This window comes from Polypterus senegalus, chromosome 8 (genome assembly GCF_016835505.1).
Source record: "Polypterus senegalus isolate Bchr_013 chromosome 8, ASM1683550v1, whole genome shotgun sequence".
In the NCBI taxonomy this organism is placed as follows: Eukaryota; Metazoa; Chordata; class Cladistia; order Polypteriformes; family Polypteridae; genus Polypterus; species Polypterus senegalus.
The window spans coordinates 166,084,629-166,111,579 of NC_053161.1; the positions used below are offsets into that span (position 1 = coordinate 166,084,629).

The 26,951-nt window shown below is 39.6% G+C and overlaps 1 protein-coding gene across 1 annotated transcript; it reads left to right on the forward strand.

Annotated features, from left to right (window-relative positions):
• Positions 1 to 430: 430 nt before the first annotated feature.
• On the forward strand, positions 431 to 26,951 carry LOC120533316 (zinc finger protein 239-like). The gene is made up of 3 exons (XM_039760151.1): positions 431 to 512; positions 2,790 to 3,251; positions 23,680 to 26,951. The coding sequence occupies exons 2-3, from the start codon at positions 2,831 to 2,833 to the stop codon at positions 24,390 to 24,392; spliced, it is 1,134 nt and encodes a 377-aa protein (XP_039616085.1). The 5' UTR covers positions 431 to 512; positions 2,790 to 2,830; the 3' UTR covers positions 24,393 to 26,951.

The window sequence follows — 26,951 nt, forward strand, 5'->3', positions numbered from 1 at the left end:
ATTCAGTTTATGAAAACATCTTAACAGAGACGCATATAATGGATGTCATTGTTATAAACAAATTAATAATAGGTCACCGTGGATTAAATGGTAATCTAAATTTACTTGAGGAAATACCAGGTGGGAGCTTGTAAAGAATGTTTAACAACATTAATCCGTAGCACATGTCTTACTGCAGCGTAAAATAATAGGAAATAGAGAGAAATGAGTTGAAACCTCGGTTAATGTTTTAGGTATCCTTACGTTTAAAAATATATTAGGAAGTATGGATAAAAGAGAAGATATATACGATAAAATTATTTTTTAACGGTCATGGTTATATGAAATGATAAAGATAGTAACTTCTCCAGTACAGAAGATGGCAGTAATGCACCACAGAGAGTTAAAGATCCAGAGACGTGCTCCGTGACGCTATAAAGAGCGACGCAAAACAGACAAGCAGGCAGTTGTGGATCGTTCGGAAGGGAAGCTGCTGTGCGAGCGAAATCAGAAAGACTCGCGTGAGGACACAGGTAGAGTGTAAGTGCCCTGGGACGCTACTTTATGGATGTGTGTGATTTTCCTTCGCTCCATTTAGAGATCCCACACGAGGCTTCAGGCAGAGGCGGCCAGCGCGATCGTGTCCATCACTCCACCTCCGAACTTAGTTTGAGTGAATTCCCCTGTGCCCCGCATATCTTTGCTATTCAGTGGTGTCTTTGTCAGCAGTTCACTTTCTGCTATCGAGTCCCATTTCTGCTTCACGTTGTTCACACATATCGTAGTTTCTTCCTATTCATTCTTTTCCTTTCCTTCCCTGTATTCCTCCGGTCGTGCCCTTCTCAAATCGCCAAAGGCGAGGCGGCAACGGCGGCGACTCCACACACGCACACCGCACTTTGATTTCTGCCTTCTTCCGTTCAGTCCGCCGTGACCAGTTTAAAGATGACTGCGGAGTTGGTGACCGGTCGGTTTGATAGAGCAGTGAGGAAATCAGCCAGGCTTTGCGCTTGCGATTGTTAAAAGAGAGAAACAGATTGAGCAAACTGGACTCCGTAATCGTGAGTCGGAGAGGAGACGAGATGAAAACAGATACAAATGTACAGAGTGAGAGAAAAGTGTAATGTCGCACTGGTAGCAAGCCTATAGAACTATAAACTGGATGTTAAATGGCAAATATTTGGGTTCATCGGCATGTATGTACAGTATATACCTCACGTTGTGGAAATTGCTTGATTAAATCTGGACCGTGCAGGTCTAGTGAACTGGCAAACCTAACATGGTTGGTCACAAACGCACCTGTGTGATTTTACCCCGTGATGGCTCATAGTTGGTTCCTGCCTTGTGTAGTTTTCTTACTATATCCCAGTGATTTCTGCTTGTGTTTGTTTTGTACTGGTCCACAGGGCCGTCATAACATATGGGCACTGGCTGCGGGCCTACGTATGTTTCTGTTTTGCTGTCAAAACAGGGGCCCCAGTGCATTACTTTGCCCGGGGGTCTTTGATGCTGCTAAGACTGCCCTGCTAGTGGACCATGGTAGTGAGTTGGAGGCTAAGTCCCATATGGTGGCTATTGCATGTAGTTTTATAATGCCTAGCACGATGAGTCTGTATTGGTCCACCACCATGTGCTACCAGACATCCTGAGGTGAACACCACTGCCAAGCTTGGCATTCCTCCTCTTGTCAAGGTTCTTTTTGATTTAATTGGAATTTTCATGAGGGCCATTTAATGAGATGTTCTTTGTCTGGCCTCGCCTCTTAGGGTTTCTCCACTACCAACTGGTCAATGAGAGCAAATTTTATTATATCGGAGGTTTCAAAGAATGGCAGTGACACACAAATGGCCTCCACCAAAAAGCAAGGTCACAAAACTAGGAGGTAGGATTTAATAGAGGTTTATTACTATGTTAAAATTAGTTATGGGTTTATGTGCAGCATTTACTTCCACATGATAAAATTAGACAACATGAAACAGAGTTGTTGACAACTGAGCTTCATTTCAGTTGCAGAGATTTAAAGTAAATTCTGGAAATTTAATTAAGACTCGCACCACGAAGAGAAGTACTCCATCACAAAACATTTTTTCCAGGTAGTTTTGTTTGTAAACCTTCTGCTTATGCCTTAATGCCTCTGTTATACATGACCATTTATTACCCTTTTAAGTTATGAACTCAAATTGCTTTTTGTAGCTATGGACGCCACCAATTCATATTAGAAAAGAACTGGGTTGGAAAAACGTTAATTAAGTATAATACACAATGGTGCTGGTTTAATGGGTGTTTTATTACACATGTTCACTGAGATTGTTTGCTTCAGTTTTCTTTGAGTTAGTGGGGAGAATGTTAAGTAATTACATATATCAGCCCCAGCTTGCCAGGCCACTATTTCACTTGCTTGTCTTCTGTTGTAGGCCATGCGTTCTAACAAAGTTCTCATTTATTTCCCCCTTCTTGACTTGTATCTATTTCTTAACACAATCTTATGACCCTTCTTGCATAAACATTTCTTAACATCATTCATGACGCAATTCTGGGATCCCAACATCACTGTGTGTTTAATGCAAATAGTGAATACTGCTAACCCACACCTATGCAAGATGGTCTTCTTCTGGCCCACTGCAACTTCACTTCACTCCACTCCACTCCCAAGTTTTATTTGCATCTGATAATTTAATACACATAATGACGAGTTATGGTCAACACGCTGTGAACTGTCTGACTTGATGTAAACTTTAATGGAGAGGGTGTAGTAAAATGAAGACTAAATGGTGTGGTTTTAATTGAATGACGTTCTCATCTGTCCACAGTGAGAGAAAGCAAAATAGCAACCACTTACTGTAACATCCAGATGGATGTGAAAGAGGAGACATGTGAGATTGACTTGAATATCATGGAGATAATAACTGTGAGTATTAAGGAGGAGGACTGTGAGTGGGAGTCTGGCCTTGAACCGGAGCACCTCTGCAATAATGATGAGGACCGTGAACTGGGGTCTGTGGGCATTAAAGACGAGGCTGAAGAGAACTCGATCAGCATTGAGACACCCAAACATGAAAGTATGGAGAGCATCAAAGAAGAAAACCTTCATGATGGGTGTCAAGGTGGAGTGTTGACCGGGTTAGTCTCTTTTCAAAGCAGACACTGTGCATCTCCAGAGTCTATGAACGTGAGGTTAGAATCATTGCAGTCTGAAACAAAGAGGACTGAAAACAATTCATCTTGTAGAATTCAGGAAGATCAGTCACCACCTGCAAACAAGTCAGGAAAAAGTAAGTATAAAATCAAATAAGTGTAAGTTTTAGGGTTGAGAGATTTGGGCGTGAAAAGGCGACTTTGAGCTTTTTATGAAAAACTTGGGAATGTGGTGAAGCTGATACAGTGTTGGCCAAATTATTATAATATTTTGGTTTTCTGCAGTTTTTGTTGATTCAAAGCAAAAAATTGCCAATATGGTGCATTATAAATGACATGCAATTCTTCGTATTTGTAGTTACTTATGTAAAACACAAACCAAATAGGTTTTCAACATATATTTAGAAAGTTTTATGGGAAATGAAGGTTTTGATTCCTTGACACCCTAAATGTCATCCAAAATGTCAGTATTTTGTCCAGCCTCCATGTGCTTTAATCACTGCCTGTATTCTGTTAGGCATGCCTGCAGTCATGTCCTCTGCACACTTTTTAATGTCCTTGTCATGAAACCATACATGTAGAAGGCGTTCAATAAGATGTTGCTTGGTTGTGATCCTGCATTCATGCATCTTATCTTTCAGCATCTTCCACACATTCTCTATGGGATTCATGTCCGCAGTGTTTCCAGGCCAGTCGAGCAATTGGAGTTGTTTTTCTGCCAGGTGGTACTTAACCTTTTTGGATGTGTGGCAAGGGGCATTATCTTGCTGGAAAATGACATCCTGAGGAGATCCTTGAGTCCAGTCCCTTAACTGAGGAAGGAGCCGTGTTTCCAGGACTTGGATGTATTGATCCTGGCGCATCGTTCCTTCCACGATGTGCAGACTACTCACGCCATGAACACTGATGGCACCACAAACCATCACAGAAAGTGGGTGCTTAACTGTCTGTTTAACACAATCTGGGCGGAATTCCTCACCAGGACGTCGGCGCACAAATTGAGCACGGTCCTCGAGGACATGCATCGAACTCTCATCCGAAAAAACAACCTGTTTAAAAAAAAATACAATGTGTGTTCAGTTATTTATTTATTTATTTATTTATTTAGTTAATTAGATTTTAGATAATTGTCACAAAATTATTGAAAATATTCCAGATGTGTTCTGAAGCAATTCTTACTTTTGACCAGTCTTGTGAAGTCCAGTCAGAATACTGTTTCGCCCAGTCCAACCTCTTCCTCCTCATTGTCGTCGTAAGAAGAGGTTTTTTCAAGGGCCGACATGCCTTCAAACTGGCTGTAAAAAGCTGGCGACGCACTGTCCTTGAACTGGCTGCAACTCCATGCTCCTGCCACATCTGTTTCAGTTGCTTTGAGGAGGCTTTCCTGTGATGGAGACAGATGTTGACCAGCCTCCGGTCATCCCTGGATGTTGATAGGCGTTTCCTGCCGCACGAACCTTCACGTTTTGGAGAGAATCCTTGGTTGCCTTTCAACTTCTTTCGACAAATACTGACAAATGCTTGAGAAACACCAAGTTTCTTAGCAATTTCCACCTGGGTCATAGTCGTTTCTTCCAGCAAAACTCTAACCTGGCCTTTTTTTTGTGGGCTGATATCGCTTTTTTTTTACCCATTCTCGCTTTCGTACAAGTTCCAGAGAAGATTCGCATCAAACTTCCGCAAAAATTAAATTTGTTTGTTAGAATTTGTTTGCCTGTGCAGGCTTTTTTATATATAAGCTCAAACCTTTTTAAAAGGTGTGCAGAAATCGCGAAAATGTCATGTTGTAAAATTGTCTTCAAAAGACAGAAATAGGCCAAATTTTAATGCCTTTGTGTCACCCCACGAAAAAATACTATTTTCAGACAAAACCATACAAAAACAATTCTTAATCATATTAATATCCATTTGCAACACAATCTGAGTGATAATAGTGAAAATACTAGCAACATCATTTGATTCAGACAGAAAATTACAACAAACTTCTCAAAAAGATCAAATATTATAAGAATTTTGCCAACACTGTATGTTTACATTTTATTTTTTCTCCAGCCGTCTGGAGTTTTTTTGTTTTTTCTGTCCTCCCTGGTCATTGAACCGTACTCTTATTCGATGTTAATGTTGATTTATTTTGTTTTATAATTGTCTTTCATTTTTCTATTCTTTAATATGTAAAGCACTTTGAGCTACTGTTTGTATGAAAATGTGCTATATAAATAAATGTTGTTGTTGTTTAATGTGGTTTGAAAGTTTTGCATATGTTAATATTTCAGGATTTAGCAGCTTGTTGTTTTTTGTGTTAGAATTACATATTTGTGTTAGTATTAGGTTGTTGTACCGTGTTAGCCATTATGAATGTAGAGAAAAGCCAAGCAAAATGACCCCTTTTATTGGCTAACTAAAAAGATTACAATATGCAAGCTTTCGAGGCAACTCAGGCCCCTTCTTCAGGCAAGATGTAATACAGAAACTGAAGTTTCCTGTGTTTATATACACACACTAAGACAAGAAACAACATTGGTGAATCTTTAAATGAAAAACCTTAAATGTAAAAAAATTAATAGGTTCATTCAGGCTAAGATTAATTTAACAAGAAAGAAGAACAATGTATGGTCAAGATCTTTGGATAAGATAACTGTCCAACAAAGTCCTTTGAAGTTTGTGATGAGTTTTTCAAAACAATGCACATCTGTAGACAGGTGGTCTGTGTCAGTCTGAGAAATGCAAACAGTCTTCATATCTGGCTATAAAACTCTTGTTTCTGTTCAAGCCAGCCTGAATGAACCTATTAATTTTTTACATTTAAGAGTTTTCATTTAAAGATTTACCATTGTTGTTTCTTGTCCTAGTGTGTGGCTATAAACACAGGAAACTTCAGTTTCTGTATTACATCTCGCCTGAAGAAGGGGCCTGAGTTGCCTTGAAAGCTTGCATATTGTAATCAATAAAAGGTGTCATTTTGCTTGGCTTTTCTCTATATTTGTGTTAAAAACTTTAAGCCTATCGTCAGTCAAGACTAAGAGTACGGCTGTAAAAATAAGTTTGTGAACCCATTGGAATTCTCCAGATTTCTGCATTAATTCTTCCCAATAATGTGGTCTGATTGTCATAATAGCACAACCAGCATAATGGGCCTAAAACTTATAATGCATAAACAACTGGACTTTTTTTTTTTTTTTGTCGTTCCTGTCAGAGGCCTTCAGTTTCCTACATCGTTTCTGAAAATTAGCTTTTTTGGAAAAAGAAATGCAAAATATTGAAGTATTCTTTAATTGGATTTGTCACAAGAGGTTAGATTTCTCTGTTTATTGAAGTTAATGATGGCAACACAATTGTAATAGAGACCCTGATTAATAAATCGCTCAACTGATGGAGGATGTACCGTCTTTTTCCCCCATGGCTGAAAACACTAATGGAAATGGCTTCTTTAAAATGGTGATAAATATAATTGGCAATTTACACACCCTTTATTCAAGTAAGCTAGCTTTGGCATTTATAAATATTAAAATACAATGCAGGGCTTAAATTGAGTTTCTGATAGACATGGGGATATACCCGGTGTAAGAGGAAGTGCTCAGTTTTATAATCTCATGGGAGATTTCTGCTGAAATATAATCATGGACATCCACACACATGTTTTAAACTTATCTTCTGACCTTTTCTCTCTCCAGTAATTGAAAAATACTACTTTAAAATCAGTGCTAAAAGTAAAAATTCAAAGATTACAGTATTATTCCCGTATTGTGAATTCCAGGGTAATGTAGGATATTTTCATTTAAATAAACTTTTTAAAGCGGTTTATTTTAACAAAATGTTTTTAAAATCTGGTTTGTCAGATTAATCCATAGGGCCCTATTAAATCAGTTTTATTTCTTGCACAAATTCCGTTTTTTTTTTTTTTTTTCGGATTTCAGTTTTATTTTTTTCCTTAATTCTGATTTGATTTTTTTTTTTTTTTACTGTAAGCTACAACAAAACAAACAATGAAATGGCACTTTACATTCCTTTTAATGAAACGGCACACTAGCACAACTTAACCTCCATTAGGAATCCAGATCCTCCATGATGCTGCATGCTGCTAAAATGTCATTAAGATTCAGCTGGTTGTTGTGAAGGAACTGAAGTGCTGCCTGCAAAAAGGTGGAAAAGTTGCAGCTCTCCATAAAGAGAACATCTGCCAAAAAGTGCTGCTCTTCAGTACCAGCAATTATGTAAAGTATTTCTAATGATTCTTAAACCTAAAATGTTCACAGATTGAAAATGTGCATCATTACATCTGTAGCTTCATCTACTGCATATCTTAAAATAGTTTGCTTTTGCCTTGTAATTAATTGATTAATCTACAAGGCACTAATTCTGGGAATTAAACAGAAAAAAAGGAGAGGCCTGCTTGTAAGGGCTCGTTGCATCTGAGGAGACGCTTGCTCTTCTACCCAGGTTTGTAGGGGCCAAGTTTATTACAGAAGAGTCAAATGTGGACCTTGCGTTCCTCATCACTGTGAGGCAAAACATTTATTAAATCCAGAAACATCATTGTTAATTTTTAAAAGGGAACTCGTTGACAACCAGTGCCGTTCACTAATAATATTTTTGTACAGGAAAGACTGTTAATACCAGTTAAATATAATTTCATGTACAATTAGAACTGCCTACATAAAAGAATTACCATACAGCCATATGTTTTCACCATGATGAGAACTATGTGGTCTTGGCTATCTGTGGTTTCATCAACTACAACATAAAGTGTTTTTGCCGCAAATCTTTCAAAGAATGGTGTCCATATGTTGTTCAAAGTCGAGTTTGATGAAGACTGTTCTCGTTTTGTGGCAGCTCTCTGCTTAATAAAAAAAGGGACGTGTCTTTGTCATTTTTTCGAGCAAAATGTCTGACTCGGCAAAGTATCTTCATGTCCAATGTATGGTATGCTGGCAAAACTTGCAGAACAGTAGTTGTCCAGATTCGTCAAAGTCGTCGGGATATTGTAGTGCCCTCAATTTTGCAGTTAAGCTCTTTTTTTATTTTATTTTATATGTAGTTAGGGTATCTGATACCGCTCGCTTCGACATTTCTGTCTCGTGAAGCTAGCTAATTCGTGTGCCTTTAACGAGAAAACATTCAGGAAACACACGCACAAACAGAGGCATGACTGGATTTCTACAAAGAATTGCATTCACTTGAAAAACCACCAACTAGAAAATAGCTTTTGAATGATAGAACTACAGATTATTCAGTCGTTTAATTTATTGGGAAGTTTTGTAACAGTCACACCATCATCCTCTAAATTCTGCACATTTCCATTTTTAAATCTAAAATCTGTTTTTATGCGTTAATTCCATGATTCCGCCCGTGTTTTCTCCTTTGCGGAAATCATAAAGCCCTACATTTATTATGTTTGTGATTGTAATATTTATATTAGCATAATTCTTCTTGTTCTTCTTTCGGCTGCTCCCATTAGGGGTCGCCACAGCAGATCATCATCTTCCATATTTTTCTGTCCTCTGCATCTTGTTCTTTAACACGCTTCACCTGCATGTCCTTTCTCACCACATCCATAAACCTTTGCTTAGGCCTTCCTCTTTTCCTCTTCCCTGGCAGCTCTGTTCTTAGAATCCTTCTCCCAATTTACCCAGCATCTCTCCTCTGCACATGTCCAAACCAACACAATCTCGCCTCTCTGACTTTGAGTCCCAACTGTCCATCCTGAGCCGACCCTCTAATGTCCTCATTTCTAATCCTGTCCATCCTCGTCACACCCAATGCAAATCTTAGCATCTTTAACTTTGCCACCTCCAGCTCTGTCTCCTGCTTTCTGGTCAGTGCCACCATCTCCAACCCATATAACATAGCTGGTCTCATTACCGTCCTGTAGACCTTCCCTTTCACTCTTGCTGATACCTGACTGTCACAAATCACTCCCGACACTCTCTTCCACCCATTCCACCCTGCCAGCACTCTCTTTTCACCTCTCTTCCACGATCCCTGTTACTCTGTACTGTTGATCCCAAGTATTTAAAATCATCCACCTTCGCCAACTCTACTCCCTGCATCCTCACCATTCCATTGACCTCCCTGTCATGTATTCTGTCTTGGTGGTCCTACTGACCTTCATTCCTACACTCTCTAGAGCATATCTCCACCTCTCCAGGGTCTCCTCAACCTGCTCCCTACTATCGCAACAGATCACAATGTCATCAGCAAACGTCATAGTTCACGGGGACTCCTGTCTAATCTTGTCTGTCAAGCTGTCCATCACCACTGCAAATTAGAAAGGGCTCAGAGCCAATCCCTGATGTAATCCCACCTCCACCTTGAATGCATCTGTCACTCCTACTGCAGACCTCGCCACTGTCTCACTTCCCTTGTACATATCCTGTACAACTCTTACATACTTCTTTGGCACTCCCGACTTCCTCATACAATACCACAGCTCCTCTCAAGGCACCCTGTCATATGCTTTCTCCAGGTCCACAAAGACGCAATGCAACTCCTTCTGGCCTTCTCTAAACTTCTCCATCAACACCCTCAGAGCAAACATCACATCTGTGGTACTCTTTCTTGGCATGAAACCATACTGCTGCTCACTAATCATCACCTCACTTCTTAACCTACCTTTCACTACTCTTTCCCATAACTTCATGCTGTGGCTCATCAATTTTATCCCCCTGCAGTTACTACAGTCCTGCTGCACATCCCGCTTATTCTTAAATATCGGCACCAGTACACTTCTTCTAAACTCCTCAGGCATCCTCCCACTTTCCAAGATTCCAATAAACTATCGGATTAAAAACTCCACTGCTGTCTCTCCAAAACACCTCCATGCTTCCCCAGGTATGTAATTTGGACCAATAGCTTTTCCATTCTTCATCCTCATCATAGCTGTCTTTACTTCCTCCTTGCTAATCCATTGCACTTCCTGATTCACTATCTCCACATCATCCAACCTCTTCTCTCTCTCTCGTTCTCTTCATTCATCAGCCTCTCAAAGTACTCTTTCCATCTGCTCAACACACTCTCCATCTTTATCCTTAATCACCCTAACCTGCTGCACATCTTTCCCAGCTCGGTCCCTCTCTCTAGCCAATCAGTACAGGTCCTTTTCTCCCTACTTAGTGTCCATCCTCTCATACAACTCACCACATTGCCTTTTTATTTAGCCTTCGCCACCTCTCTCTTCACCTTGCGCCTTATCTCCTTGTTCTCTTGTCTGCTTTCTGTATCTCTATGACTATCCCACCTCTTTGCCATCCTCTTCCTCTGTATACTCTCCTGTACTTCCCCATTCCACCACCAGGTTTCCTTGTTCTCCTTCCTCTTTCCAAATGTCACGCCAAGCACCCTACAAGCTGTCACCCTTACTACATCTGCTGTAGTTGCTGTCTGGTAACTCTTCACTGCCACCCAGTGCCTGTCTCACCTCCTCCCTAAACTCAACCTTGCAGTCTTCCTTTTTCAACTTCCACCATTTGAACCTTGGCTCTGCCCTCACTCTCTTCCTCTTCTTGATCTCCAACATCATCCTACAGGCCACCTTCCTATGCTGCTTAACTATACTTTCCCCTGCCACCACTTTGCAGTCTTCAATCTCCTTCAGATTGACTCTTCTGCATAGGATGTAATCTACCTGTGTGCATCCTCCTCCAGTCTTATACGTCACCCTATGTTCCTCCCTCTTCTTAAAATACATATTCACCACAGCCATGTCCATCCTTTTCACAAAATACACTATTATCTGACCTTCTTCATTCCTCTCCTTGAAACCATACACACCCATCACCTCCTTATCTCCTCTGTTCCCTTCACCAACATGTCCATTAAAATCCGCTCCAATCACCACTTTCTGTCCCTTGGGTACACTGTTCATCAGTTATATTAGCATAATTAATTGATTAAATAAAAATAACGACTTCCACATTTTCCCGACACAAACCCTGACAGTTGCCACGTTGTGAATAGTTCTTCGGAAGCAAACAGCCTGCTTGTCCTTGCACCTGATTACAGTTACTTTGCCTTTTTGTCACAGTTGCAATGTGCTGAGGCATCTCGTGACTGAATTCACTGGCCACATCATGGTGATTCAGTCATGCAGTGCTGTATTATACATCAGTTTCACTTTCCCTGTTAACATTTGATGACCACTTCACATCATCTTAGCTGTTGCTCGATTCAAGCTGTGGTTCTGTTTTAGTTAGTTCTAAAACTGCCTTTATGACTTCATTTGCCATTATGTCTTTTTTTGGAGGCTATACCCCACTTGTGAATATTGAGGAGTTACCTTAGAGTGGCCAAACACATAGACATTTTCATATTTTGCAGCATAATGTTATTTCATCCACTAGATGGCAGCAGAAAGCGGGCTTCAAAATGTAAAGCAAATCATTAAACACCACACTGAGTCTGACTTGTGGTTAACCGCAATTGTATAGAATTCTGAGCCCAAGTGTAACCCAATTTTTTTTTTATTTTTTTTTTTCTATAGCTGATGGAGATGTTGTTTTTTAGAATGTTATAAGTGAACAGGACAGCATATGCATAGAGGGGGCTGGGTGGTCCTGTGGCCTCAGAACCCCTGCAGATTTTGTTTTTCCTGGAGGTTTTTTTTTTTCTGTCCTCCTTGCCACCGAACCTTACCTTTATTCTATGCTAATTAAAATTGCCTAATTTTATTTTTTAGATTGTATTTTTTCTCTTTCTTCATCCTGTAAAACACTTTGAGCCACATCATTTGTATGAAAATTTGCTATAGAAATTTGTTGTTGTTGTTGACAGTGCTTTAGAGTTAGTAAATTCAATTAGTAACTGCATTTTTTTGTTGTTATACAATTATTCAAACCCACTGTATACCAAGACAGTACTAATTGTAGACTTTGAAGGTAATAAGGAGTTGAGACTTTTAGTAGATTTGTAGCTTTGCATAAATCCACTTTAAATCACCATTGTAACATTATCGAATATGGCTGTTGGTGATGAACTTTAATATGGAGTTCTGCTGCAGTCTCTTTTACAACAACACCATCAAGGACTGTATGCACTATGCTGAGCAGTATTAGTGCAAGTGAATTAATATTATTTGCTCCTGGTAAAAAATATAAAACAAAGAAATATTGTATACTGAAAAGTGCCTAGTTATTTACATAATACTAGTGATACTTTCAGTTAACCAACTGTGTTAAGTCAACTATAACTGAAAATGACTTTGAAAATTTCCTAGGCGAAGCCAGCTGACACAGCTAGTTTCAAGATAACTCTGGATATCTTCATTTAAACAAACCGTTCTAACAAAATGCTTTTAAAATTGGGCTTGTCAGAGATTTTTTTTTTTTAAAACACAACTAAGCTCCTGCACAACCAGACACATGCCTTACATTCTGCATTAAAGTGTTATCTCTGCTCTGTACTCCAGTCTCCCCCACAGCATGCAACTTTCTGTATTTTCATTTGACGGGTACATTAGCAGAGCATTAATGAGAATATTATGGGGCACTGGAGATGCAAGTCAATATGGGCGTATCTCAGGAATTACAGGGGAGAGGTCAGATATCCCATACAGCATAAGAGCCAATAATGTCACACTCATCTTATATTTAAACGTGTACACGTAGAAATGTCTGTCTGTCTGGCTGGCTGGCCCGGAAGTGCGAGGCTACAGCATGAAGCTCAAATAAAATCGACTCTGTTGCCACAGAGAAACTCGCTTAGTTGCTAATACACAAGCGAGGCGAGTATATCGGCTAAACAAAACCTCTGAGGAGAGAGAAACTCGCTTAGCCGCTGATAGATAATGGAGGTGAACACGTTGGCAAAATGAAAACTCAGAGGAGGGAGGAACTCCTTTAGCCGCAAATGCACATGCAAGGTGATCAGGGGCCTCATGTATAACGCCATGCGTAGAACTCGCACTATAACATGATGTAAGCACGAAAGCCGAAATGTGTTTACGCACAGAAAAATCCAGATGCAGGAATCTGTGCGTACTCCAACTTCCACGTTCTTCCGCTACATAAATCCTGATCAGCGTAAAAACTAACGCTCGTGCACGCATTATGTAACGCCTCAAATCCTCCCAGAATTACGCCTATTTGAATATGCAAATCAATATAAATTGGCCTTAAGCGCAACCTTCTGCGAAAAGACAATGGGAAAAGCACGGGGAAAATATAAGAATTTCAGCGAATACGAGGTGGAGGCAAAGGAAAAACATACTATTTGTTCAAATAAACTGTGGTATAATCAACAAAATGAAGTTGATCGAGTGACATAGCGTGTTGGAGAAACTTGAAAGCTCACATTCACAAATCGCACAGTGCCGGAAATAAAAAAGAAGTCACATATCAAAGTTGTCGTGAAAAGCCGAGTTGTAGCCCACTGTCTGAGTGTCATATGAAAGTTTATTAGGGTACAGAGAAAAAAGGCACATGGTGGGGAAAAAGCACGAAATGTCAACTTCAATCTCGACATTTCCACTTTAATCACGTAGTTTATTTTGTCATTAAAGTAGAACATTATAAACTTCATCTTAAAATCGTTTAATTAACCAGTTTCTCAAATCACATCGTAATTAAAGTAGCACGTTAAATGCTTTGTTTTGTATTTGATCTTCTATGTGCTCTGTGTGTGTGAATCACTACTTGCTTCTTAAACCGGCTCTCTTCCTCCAACTGGACACAGAGTCCATTACATTCGTGATATTACAGCTCTCTGAATAACTAAAATACTGAGATGTATACGTGATGTCATTCTCATGATGATAGGAGTTAAAGCATGTTATTAAACATGTGTTTCACTTCGATGAAATAATTTATTGCAGCAGTAACAGGGGCAGCTCTAGGCTTGTGGTGGCACTGGGCAGAGGAAGAATCGGTGGCTCCTTCGCCCGCCCATCAGTAAGGTACCTTATGCACAGTGGATGGCTGCATAGCCGCCTCGTGCTCATGACACAAACATTTATCTTTTGCCGAAATTTGTCGCTGCGTTTTTAGCTGTGTTGTTATTTTCTCTTTCTGTTTTATATTCAATATATATTGGCGTAGCCGTCACTGCAGTCAGTGCTTTTCTTTCCCCAAGTAACCGATCGCCATACAATCAGCTCTGTAACAGACGTTAAGCCATCTGTAAGCTTAGCGCCGATTCTTCAAAACGTTTAAAGAACATTGAAATATCTTCGTAGTACATGTTTAATTATTCTATCCTTAACGACACTCCCAGTGAAGAATATAGATTATTTAAATGAAGTTAAAGTTTTATCTGTATAATTTAATAAACATATTTTGCTGAATTTCACCTTATAAATGATATCGTTTCTGTTTCTGAACCGTGAGGTCCGTACATGAAAGGCTTTAAAACGTTTTGCAGTGGCAGAGACAGCGTGTCCTTGAAACTGTATACCGATAATTCCCTTTCCGATCAGCTGCTGCTGTGATTCACACTCAGATACAGTGATATAAATACTCTGAGTGGTGCAGTGAGAGAAATATGGAAAAAGATGATCCGCTGTGGCAACTCCTAACAAGAGGAGCTGAAAGAAGAAGAAGAAGAAGAAGAAGAGAGAGTAACAACGCTAAAGCAGTTATGGTATTTGGAATACTATGGCTGTTCCCTCTACCATTATATTGTTACAAGTTAATTACAATCAGATGCATTACACTAATAAACAATATGCGGTTAGTTTCGGTGTATTTATAAAGCCACGTCAGGAAAGTAAGGTGTAACCACACAGGAACAGTAGCACTGCTTTGACGCTGGGTGCCGCCAGTTTGCAAAACCGAGCAGAGAACTTGCGTACGACAAGGCATGAGGTACAGTGGAAAAGTGCGTGGCTTTACGCCAAGTGTAGGTTTTATACATCGTGATTTGAATGTGGAAAAGTTCTTACGCAACATTTCTGTGCGTACGCACCGTTTATACATGAGGCCCCAGGTCGGCAAAACAAAACCGCCGAGGAAAGAGAACCTCACTTACCTGCTAATGCACAGCCGATGCGACTGATTGAAGGGCCAGAATCCATGTAGGAGCCCAGGCTTTTTACAGCACGGCTTTACACAGCTAGTATTTAAATAAATGTTCTTGTTTTTCAAAACAGACATTATTGTAGAGTGGGACTAGCCAAAATTGCACATAAAAAAATTCACTGTATTTCCACTTTTATATTGTTGTATCATTCCTTAGTTCATGGAGTGACTCGACCTGCAGTCTCTGCCATGGTTTGCTAGGCCATTCCTAGGGATGCAGAAGAGCTGTAGCTGGAGTATTCCAGTATTCTAGACACTTGGTACATGACTGAACTAGTGCTTCAATCTCCCTGTCCAGGTTTGGCCAACAAATAAAAACTTCTAGCCAGGGCCTTCATTTGCGGTATACCCAGAGGACACTGGTTGTAACTTTGCTAGCACCACCTTATGGCCTTTGTTTGGAATGATGACTTGAGACCCCTAAAACATGCATTCATCTTGTATAAACAAACTGGTAATATTGTACAGTCACATTTGTCACACCAAGCCCATTAACCTTCTCTCCTGTACAAGTCTTCAGATGAATGTTTTCTCTTTTCCACCAGCCCCTAATTTTGAATACTCTGCCCAAGTCGTTATTGTTACACTACATCCAGTGTCCACTTCAAAGATAACGGGGGTGGGGGGACCTCTCCTTCATTTTTGTCAAGTTTGGAATTTTGGACGCCTTTAGATTATAAGTAGTAAACATATCCTCTGCATCACTGGAGACCATTTCAACAGTTTTAACAATGTGGTGTGCTTTTAAATTTTTTTTTTCCTCCATTTTTCTCTGCTTCTGCCTTTCTTTCCCAAACGTTTTAACCGTATCAACTGGTGATTGGGCCCTGCACACTTTTTATTAATATGGTACTTTCTGCCACATTTGTGCCATTTTTTTTTTTTTTTTGTTTGACATTCGGTTGCCCTGTGTTCGCCTCCACATCTGTAACATGTTTTCCGTGTTGACTACTTTGAGACCAACTTGTACACTGCCAACTGATTTGTGCACTTTGCATAAGCTCCCATACTTGCTTTTAAGTGCCCCTTGCAAGTCCTGCACGTCTTTGTTGTCCATTTCCATTGCTTGTGCCACTTTTGGGGCTTTTTCAAAAGTGAATTTGGGCTCCGCTAACAAGTGATGTTGGATGCGATTGTCTTCATTCGTTATTATTGCGGAAGGAGGTCTCCGAGGAAGACAGAAATAGTTCAATCAATCAGACTTTATTCAGTCACAGATGAAGAAATGGATTCCACGTTGCATGGCAGGAGAGCAAATTTCACTTTTTGGTTGGCTTTTTTATATTCATTTTCCACCCTTAGCCCACCCCAACCCCCTTACTTATCAATAAACATAATGTGTTTACCTAAGCCTTTTGTCTTATTCGGTGCAATTTCTGTTTTGTGGACATTGCAGATGATGCTGTAAAGAAGGAACGGTCATCTTTCCTGTGTCTAACAGAAACGTTCTAAATAAAGAATTTGTCCTCGCTCAGCTTACTGCACCCTGTCTTATAACAGACGCCTGTATGAATAACCTGCCATTATAGCAAAACAGCTTTGTCAGCTTTTAACCCTTAGTAACTTGCAAGCAGTTAATTTTTGTTTCACATTATGAATATTGATTACCATTTTAATAATGCAGTACTTGTTTCTTGCTCAAACTTATACTGTAGGACACACAAAATACTAAACACAAAAGTATAAAGCCTCACCCCCTACACACTCAGGTGGTTGAGTAGTGACCACCAGTGAGAAACTCTTGGGCCAGTGGGTAAAGAGAGGTGCTGAGCTGACAACTGATTGTTGCTTGATAGATGGCTGACTCGGATAGCTGACCCAAACCATGAGAGCCTCTGCTCTGAAGGTTTTCTCCTGCAGCAATGCAAGCATCAGGGGTGTAAAGTCTAAATAGACCATGTAGAAGACCACAATAGTGGAGGCTGCTGTGAGGACCTCTGAAAAGCGATTTGTTGGTGCCAGTCATGGCAGCAGCACAAGGAGTCTTTGGAGGACACACTGTTCAAGGGGTTTACGCTGCATAAACTCAAGCAAAATAATCACATGGAATATGCTTTGTGGTGCAGTCGGTAGCATTTCCCTTCACCTCTATAGGCATACTTCATAAATGTCTAACTTTAGCAGTAAGGGACGCTGTCAAGTTGAAGAAGAAGGCGTTGAATGCAATGTTAGCAGGAAAATATCCTTCTTAGTCGGCCACTGATCTAAATTTGCAGGTTTTTTTTTTTTCTTCTTCGCTCTAAACAATTTGATCAGTAATCAGTAAATGGGGCAATCTTAAACTGAGTTTTGCAGAATCTGATTTTCTAAGGTATGTGGTAATTTAGCTTTTGTATACTCCATTAAGCACACGTGTCATTTTTTTTTTTTTTGCTGCCAGAGCTTCCTGTATATGTAAATGGAGGAGTCAGACTTGAGGAGAGAGTGAGGGTGGGAATAGTAGCCTTTCCATTAAAGAAAGTGGAGCAACAAACTGAAAAGAGGGAATTAGAGAAGTCACCCTGTGCATGTCCAGCTGAACTCTGTAGGAAGTGGTTGGGGAGAAGCTTGTTTAATCAATTTATCAGTATTTTAAAAAATAGTTTATACATTGTGATTGTGTGCAATTAATCAATAATACATTCGTTAGTTGAAAAAGTGTAGTTCAGTCTGGAAACTACAGCATGTCCGAGCTTACGGTATTTTGTTTGTTTTTTTTTTGCTGCTCCTATAGCTACAAGTTCCACTAAATGTTCCTATTTAAGTATTGCTTGTGCTCATTGTTATTTAGCAGGAATTCCCAGTACAATACATTTACTCTCCAGGAGTCATATTTTGAAAGGAGAAAAAAAACGGGGAAATGAATGTGCTCAACATACAGTGCTGAAACACTTTATAATGTACAGGCTAAACAGAATCACAACTTTTAAGATTTGAAAGTTCTGTCAAATCGTAATTTTCAATGTGAAATCGGTTAATCTACAGCCCTAGTGCTGACTGGGCTACCCATAAAAGAAATTCATCAAGGAGGAGGTGCCGGACATAGAACAATCCGTGAATGACCCACCTGATTCTGCTTTTTTCAGTAAGCTTTTCTATGACTGTTTATATAGAGACTTTGCTATCTATTTTATTTTAAGTTACATTTTCTTCTATTTGATATTGTTATCTATACTAATAAAAGGCAAAGCCCTCACTGACTGACTCACTCACTCACTCACTCACTGACTCATCACTAATTCTCCAACTTCCCGTGTAGGTAGAAGGCTGAAATATGGCAGGCTCATTCCTTACAGCTTACTTACAAAAGTTGGGCAGGTTTCATTTCGAAATTCTACACGTAATGGTCATAACTGGAACCTATTTTTCTCCATATACTGTAATGGACTTTAGCTCGATGGCCGTGGGGGGCGGAGCTGCGTGTCACATCATCACGCCTCCCACGTAATCCCGTCAACTGACACTGACCGCAGTACGTAGAAAAGAAGGAAGAGCTCCCAAAGAGCGCTGAAGAAAACTCATACAAGCTTATTCATAAGTGCAGCTACTGCGGAAACAAAGCACTCTGTAAACCGTAAGTTTAAATTAAGTTTATGGACACGCTCCCGCTGCCGTTTGTCATGAAAACAATTACATTGATAATCATGTTACGTTATTTTTAAAATGTTTCCTTTTCTTTTTCAGAACTTCTTTAACACACTACTTCTCCGCTGCGAAGCACGGGTATTTTGCTAGTATGATAATAAATGTCATGTTGCTTTTTATGTAGAGTAATTGAAATTGTACGAGGGTGCCTAATGTGGGTTAGATTGCTGGTTTCTTATTCACAGGTCACAAGGCTATTAAGGTTGTTCCTTAACACTAGAATCCTTGAAGCCTACAAAAAATGTCATAATCCCGGGCCACATTAAATTCCTTCTCACCTGTCCATCAGTGTCTTGGTTTTAGGAATGTGTTGATGGGATAGCAGGCTGCTTATGCTGATCAACACCCCGACAGAGCTGAAGTTCTCCCAGCTCAAGTCTGTTTATCTCGGTGTGAGGTGCCTGGACTTGTAGAGGGTAAATAATATATTATTTGGAATACAAGCATTTAATTTGTGTTCCGTGTCAGCAACGGTCTGTGTAAGTGTAGGATGACAGGAAATGCAAGGCGAGAAATGCTGAACACGTAACTAACACTAGAATCCCTGAAGCCTATGGAAAAAACTCATAATCCCAAGGCACATTAAATTTCTTCACACCTCCTCATTAGCATGTTTTGTTTTGCAAATGTGTCGATCAGCACAAACACCAAGCGTCCTGCTATCCCATCTCCCCCACTGATGCAGCTTTAGTCATACACCAAGTTCTCCCAGCTGAAGTCTGTTTATCTGGGTGTGAGGTGCCTTGAATTGTATAAGGTAAATAATATATTGTTATTTGGAATATGAACACACATGCATTTGATGAGTGTCCCGTGTCTACAATGATCTATGTAAATATAGGATGACAGGAAATGTGAGGCAAGAAATGTTGAACACATAATATAAACACAGGATGCTCTGCAGTCTACTTGTGACTTTACATTGTAGGAAGACCTGTAAATAAATATAGGTAAATAGACAAATAACATTCGATCTGGCTTTTATATAAGTAACAAATACATGTTTTATATAAAGACCATCACAAAACATAATCACAAACAGAACTTTGCACAATACTTTGGCGAGCTTTGTAAGCTCTGCTGTTTCATTGAAGGACAGATATGGGGCGGACTGACTGGCAGGATGACGCCTGACCAACCTGTTACTGCATCCAAATGGTGCCATCTTCCACCTTTACGTCTGGTGCAGCTGCGCTGTTCTTGTGTGTGAGTGGACGTTTCTTGCAGGGAGGGCTTCTGTTCTCCTTCTGTCATTTAGAGCCCTCATCCTCATCGAAGTTAATGATTGTTCTAGTACATTTTTATTTGAAAAAAGCAGTGTCAGATCAGGGGGAGTGTGAACGTGACTGAGAGAATGAAAGTGAATGATGAAACAAAACGGCATAAATTTACACCGGCTCTTACAGACTCAAATAAATCAAATGTATGTTTTTATTTTCTAATAGTAATAGTAATAACCGCTCACTACTTAAAACAATCCAATGCATGAAAGACCCGGAATCAAACCCGCCACCTCTCGACTTGGAGATAGTAGTTCTTACTTCTACACCAGCCAAGCAGACATATATGTGGGAGTGTGTGTCGTAGCCTATCCCAATTTCTTTTACTTTGGTTAAATTCTTGAAAAAAATCTCACTTGTTTTGTTATATCTGTGTCTTTTGTGAAAGTTTTGATATTTGGACTTCAGTCTTCACACATTATACACTTCACCTCAGCATTTTGCCAATTATTAATAGAACATGAAAAAAGTTTCTGTCCTAGTTATGTGTTCATTTCATGTGTTTCTTGCATTTCTCGCATTCGTTTCATCCTACATTTACATAGATCATTGTAGACACGGAACACACATGAAATGTATGTGTTCCAAATAACGATATATTATTTACCTTATACAATTCAAGGCACCTCACACCCAGATAAACAAACTTGAGCTGGGAGAACTTGGTATTCAGCTAAAACTGTGTCGGTGGGGTATGTGATAGCAGGCTGCCTGCTGCTTGTGCTGATCGACACATTTGTAAAACAAAAGACACGGATGAGGAGGTGCAAGGGAATTTAAGGTGGCCTGGGATTACGTGTTTTTTCATAAACTTCAGGGATTCTATTGTTAATTAGAACTGAGGTAAAAGCAAGACCCAGATTTGTTAGTGAGTGGCATGTGACAAATAGAGTTGTGCTTTATGTGTGTTGTGAGGGCACCTCCATGTTTGTTATAGCCTGGTGGTAGCGAGCCTCTATGTACAACAACAACAACAACATTTATTTATATAGCACATTTTCATACAAACAGTAGCTCAAAGTGCTTTACATTAGGGCTGTTCGATATAACGATATATATCGGATGACAATATGAAAACGTCTATCGCTGCACATTACGCTATCGTTTGTTTCGTGGTGTCGCAAAATAAACTGTTTACGGCAATATTTTTTTCATTGTTTTGATGGCCACCACGTGGATGCAGACACACTAGCATGGCTGATGAAGACGAGGCAACACCAGGTAGCTCCAAACAGAAGGACCTTGTTCCTAAACGATGGGCTACCTCTGTATTATGGAGATGGTTTGGATTTGAAAAGTCTGACACGGACCAGAAAACGGTACTGTGCAAATTATGCTGCAAATCGATCGCTACCACAGACTCCAACACGACAAACCTCTTCTACCACCTCCGCAAAAAGTACGTGAGCGAGCATGCAGAGAGTTTACAACTGAGAGGCAGGCCACGTAGGATATTACAGTTGTAAAGGTACTATTTAAATGAGCATGTTAAAAGCTTGGAAGATTAATTGCTACCAAAACAATTTGCTTAAGGCATAATTTTCCCTGCAGCGTTTGCTGTCAGCGCTTAATCTTGTTAAAATTACGCTTACGCCACAACTGCATTAACGGCAAATCTCCATTAACGAGTTACAGATGCGCCCGTGCTTGGGGCTGGGCGGCATCAACACGCTAGCGCGCCCAGTCCCACGCACGGGGCGATCAGCTGTAACTCATTAACGGAGATTTGCCACACTACGATGTGCAAATTAACATTTTACTAGAATGTAGCCTAAAAATATTATATTTAATATTATATATTTAATATATTTTTGTCGTAAGCCTTATTGCTGCTACAGTTTGAAGTACAATGTTTACATTTGGTTTTGACAGTTAATGTTAGACTTGTATTTATTTTGTTTAAAGGGTTTATTGGCCTTATATAGTTTAGTTGTTAGTGCTTTGATCCTTTTATATTTAATATATGTTGTGAGAGTTATTGCTGCTACAGTTCACATTTTGTTTGTCAGGCATTTTATATAGCAGTATTTTATATTGGGCCTTTAGTAATTTGTTTTTGAAAAGTGTTTTATATTTGATACATTAACATTTTATGTTTACATTCTAAGTCAAACATTTGCTCAAATGTTCTAAATAAAAGAACAGAAATAATTACAAGTTGAGTACTTCTCATTTTTGATTTTTTTAATTTAAATAAAAAAAAGGAGTGGTGATTATATAAACTATTCACTGAATACAAAGAAAATGTACTATATCGTGATATCGGGATATGAAATGAAATATCGGGATATAAGATTTGGGTCATATCGCACAGCCCTACTTTACATATTAAAGAATAGAAAAATGAAAGACACAATTATAAAACAAAATGTAGACAATCTTCTGCAGACCATTGCGGAATGACTGGTAATTAGCACCCCTCAAGACTTTGTCTGCATGGGCTCTCGGTATGTCTGCATGTAAAGATGTGTCTTCTGTGGATTGCTACAGAGTGACTGGCACTTGGCACCACTTGATGATCACTATGTGAATACGTCTTTGTGTGTGATCATCAAGTGCGGGAGTAGATGAACCCAATATAGGTTCCTGGTAAGTCCCTCACACTTTATAATAATATAGTATAGAAAGAAAAAAATCTGAATTGGCTAATTATACTAACATAAAATTGAATTGGTGATTGATATTGGGCCTAAAAAACAAACCTGATTGGAGCATCCATAATGCTGATTTTTGTGGAAAAGAGACCAAAAGGTGACATCCGCCTCTCTTTGATCAATGAAAACCCACAGAAATAGTGCACTAATTAATTGGAAGAGTTAAGTAACTTTTTCCTTTATGTACTGCTCTTTATTGAGTACATGCCTGTAAAAAGTAGAAGCTTAAATACACGGTAAAACAGAGCAAATGTTAGTTTAATTAGCATAAATAAATCCTGATAGTGCATTGTAAAGGAGAGTATAAATGTCACTGGTGTGTCGCAGAGTGGTCCAGTCCTGGTTTCAGAGCAGAAATACATAACTGTGCTGATCCTGTGTGTGTTCTCATTTTCTAGTTTCTCTTCTAGACCACTGCAGGGCCTGTAGACCTATGCATTAATGCATCTCTTTGTTCATTCATCCGCATTACTTTGGTGATTAAAAGAGGCTATTTTGATTTTATATGTTGAATCTCTGTCTAATTTCAGATTTCAGTGGCTTTAGTCTAATTCTGAAGAAATGCCGAGGCACATTTTGATGTTTGGCATGGCACTCTATAGATGAAATATCACTTCTTACCTCAATTAATTGAAGAAAATAAGAGTGACGTACATTTTTATTGATATTTTAAGAGTATTATTTAAAGTGCTTATTCAGTTTTGTAATGTACTACAGAGAATGTGACCAAAAATTTGGTCAGTTTTGTCTCTCGCACTTGATGTATTAAGTTTACTATTTCACTTTCTTAATTCCAGGGATTGTGCTCATGTGGTGAGTAGTTGTAATATGGAAGGCAAAATGAACACATTTAATATCTATCCACAAGCATCTTAAGCATCTTTATGCTTTTAAAATTGTGTTTTTAATTTTAACCAGAATATATTTAATGTTGTGAATTTAATGTAAATAGGACTGTGGATTGAAAACTGACTTTTCTTTTTCCTTTTAAACTTCATATAGGAAACAAACCTCACCGCTGTTCTGAATGTGGCAAACAATTCTGTGACAAGAGTGCTCTAGGGAGACACATCCGAACTCACACTGGAGAGAAGCCCTATTGTTGTAATGAATGTGGTAAACGATTCTCACAAATGACCAATCTTCAGAGACATGCAAGGATCCACACTGGACAACCCCTTGAAAAGCTATACAGCTGTTCTGAATGTGAAAAATGTTTTTCACAAAGGAGCCACCTTCAGCGCCACAAAAGCGTTCACACTAGAGAGAAGCCATACTGGTGTTCTGAATGTGGCAAAGGATTCTCACAAAGCACCAGTCTTCAGATCCATAAAAGAGTTCACACAGGAGAGAAGCCATATTGCTGTTTGGCATGTGGTAAACACTTCTGCGACAGTACTACTCTTCGAAGACACAGCAGGATTCATTCTGGAGAGAAGCCCTATTGCTGTTTGCAGTGTGGTAAAAAATTCTCTCACAGGACTACTCTTCAGAGACACACAAGAGTTCACACTGAGAAATTAACCCCGAGAGAAAAGCAGTTTTGTTGTTCTGAATGTGGCAAGCAATTCTTTCGGAAGAGTAATCTGCAGTTACACCTTAGAATTCACACCAAAGAGGAGCCATATTGCTGTAATGAATGTGGCAAAAAGTTTTTGAGAAGGAGCCATCTTCAGAACCACAAAAGAATTCACACAGAGGCCACCACAGAGTGAAGTTCACAACCTTTCGTGATAGTTAGCAAACCAAGAACATTTTGAGAAATTGAGTCCAAGGCTGGAATGACAGCAAAAACAAGAATTCAAAAGGACTGACCAGCAGAAGAGGAGTAGCAATTGAAGACATTAAATACAGTGAGAAACAAGCGGACCTCTGATCTAGCTACATGTAGATCAAGATCTAACCCATGAATGGCTTGCAACGAGTGAGTCAAGACCAAGGGATGAACACTAATCATAGCTGCACAGGACAACAGTCTGCACTCAAGGTCTTTCAAGACAACAATAGAAAAGAATGGTAAAACAGAAGGTGCTGATTCTGCCAAACGGGGAAGGAAGCGGTTATTCATCTGAATGCCAGTTGTGAGGCAAATGACTTACACAGGCAGTGATACAATTCAATTGTCAGATTGCATTGTTGGAAAATATGGAAAAATACACACTGCCAGTACCACAGATGCATTGGGACCACACTCCAGACCGAATGACAGAAACTGAGGAAGTGTGTGTCACTTGGGACATGCCAATGCCAACTAACGGACAAACGGATGCCAGTTTCAGTCCCAAGTAATCACTCTGTAATTGGAATGGACAGACCAGAAATAACCAAGTGGCAAGAAATGCAATCTGAGATGTGCCAGAAGTGAATTAAAACTGAGATTGTGCCACTGGTGCTGGGAACAACTGGTCTTTTACAAAATAATTCCAGACCCATTGCCGTCACTCTGCGTGAATCACACAAGGAAGCACCATTAGGGACAATGCAAGTACTACGCCAAGTTTGACCGCAAATCTAAGAGAATAACAAAAGAAGCAGTGCAAAAATCACAAAAAAAGACTCAAAAGTGAGGTCTGCTCCTATCCTGAAAATAATCAATCCAAGCCATTGTTGGGAATTTAGCCCTACGAGAAGCCCTTTTGCTGCTCTACATGTAGCAAGTGCTTTGTGCTTATAATCGGTGTTACAGTCTGCAGTTGTGCTGCCCTCTGCACTCTTCATTGTACTGCTGTATTCATTGTGGAAATTTGTTTTTCTTGTCTACTGACTTATTGCCACAGTAATTGTATTGCCTTGGGTTTAATTTGTGTATATTAGTGGCCAGAATATCAGGAAGAATCCAATTTTCATCATACAGTGTGACTGACTGTCTACTGGGCATGCAACAAGAAGTTATCAACTCAATAGAATTTATAATCGCGGAGATCGAAATAACGTGATGGCAACAGAGTAGAAGGGGAAATGCAAGAAGCACATAAAGCACAAAAGACCAAGTCTTGCCAAATAAAGTAATTACAGAGTTCTGCAGGAAGGCCTAAAATCTGAGTGTGCCATGGGTTGACTATATATAAATAAACAAAAAATGATTTTGTAAGCGTATCGCACATCTAAGAATCCAAGAAGCCTGCAAGTATCAAATTTACCCTGCTCTCCAAAGTTTCATCTCATTCTCCCCACACTCTGTCCAGACAACCCTGCAGCTTCATGATGACCATGCTGGATCACAATCCCAAATGCAATAAGAAGAGGAATTTTTCAGTTAGGCTTGTTGTCTCCACTGTTGTTGTGTATAACACTAAAACCCAATGTTCATCTTCCTCCGTAACTGCAACATGGGTTCAACATAAGCACTCGAAATCAACCAAACCCTGAACTGTTCAATTTGGGTGACTTGAAAATTCACAGCTCCTAGAAGAATAGCTGCAATGGATTTTTTGAATGACATCCAAATAACGTTTAGGCTTGATGAGCTTGTTCCATACGTTAGAAGGAAGTGAACATCCACTGAAGATGCCCACCTTGATTTAAAACTAGCATCAGATAACTGGACCTAGAAGAAACTTATAAATACTTTAGGATTACTGAAGTAGCAGATCTAAAGCATAAGGCACTTAGACAGACTGCTCAAAAAGAGTACAGCTGAAGAACAAAGACAATCCGCAGGACTTCCTAACGGTACACACAAATAAAAAATCAAGCCATAAACCAACTGGTAATCTTTCAGTTGCCAGTCTGCGTTGGAATCGTGGACAGGCACAAACTGGACAGCAAAAAAACAGAAAACCACTGCATTCTCATCAAGTAATACACAAGAATCGGTGAAATCCCAGACTTTAATCCTGAGATATGAAGGAAGTGTATGCCTGTGCTTGAGGCCAACGGCCCCTGGACTTTGTGCTTACCTGATGCACCCTGAAGAAACCGACTCATACAGAGAGGACTCAACTATGAAACCCAAGATGACCCCAGTTATAAAGCTTATGTAATTATTCAGTCAGATTCAACCCCCCTACCCATCCTTGTGTGCAAATAGCGTACATCTCGCCAGGAAGCAGAAGCAAGGACTTTTTAAAAATTACACCAACAGTAAAGACACGCCAACGGCCAAGAGCACAAATACTAGCAGGAAATATGCAGCCTTCCTGTTGCAGCCACATGTTGACCAAAATCTTAGTCCTCATTGTGAGTTTGAGTCTTCATTCTATGATTGTCAACTTTTCTAAAAAGACAAGCAAGTAACACCAGACAATAAACCTGACTTGTATCTTGAATCTAAA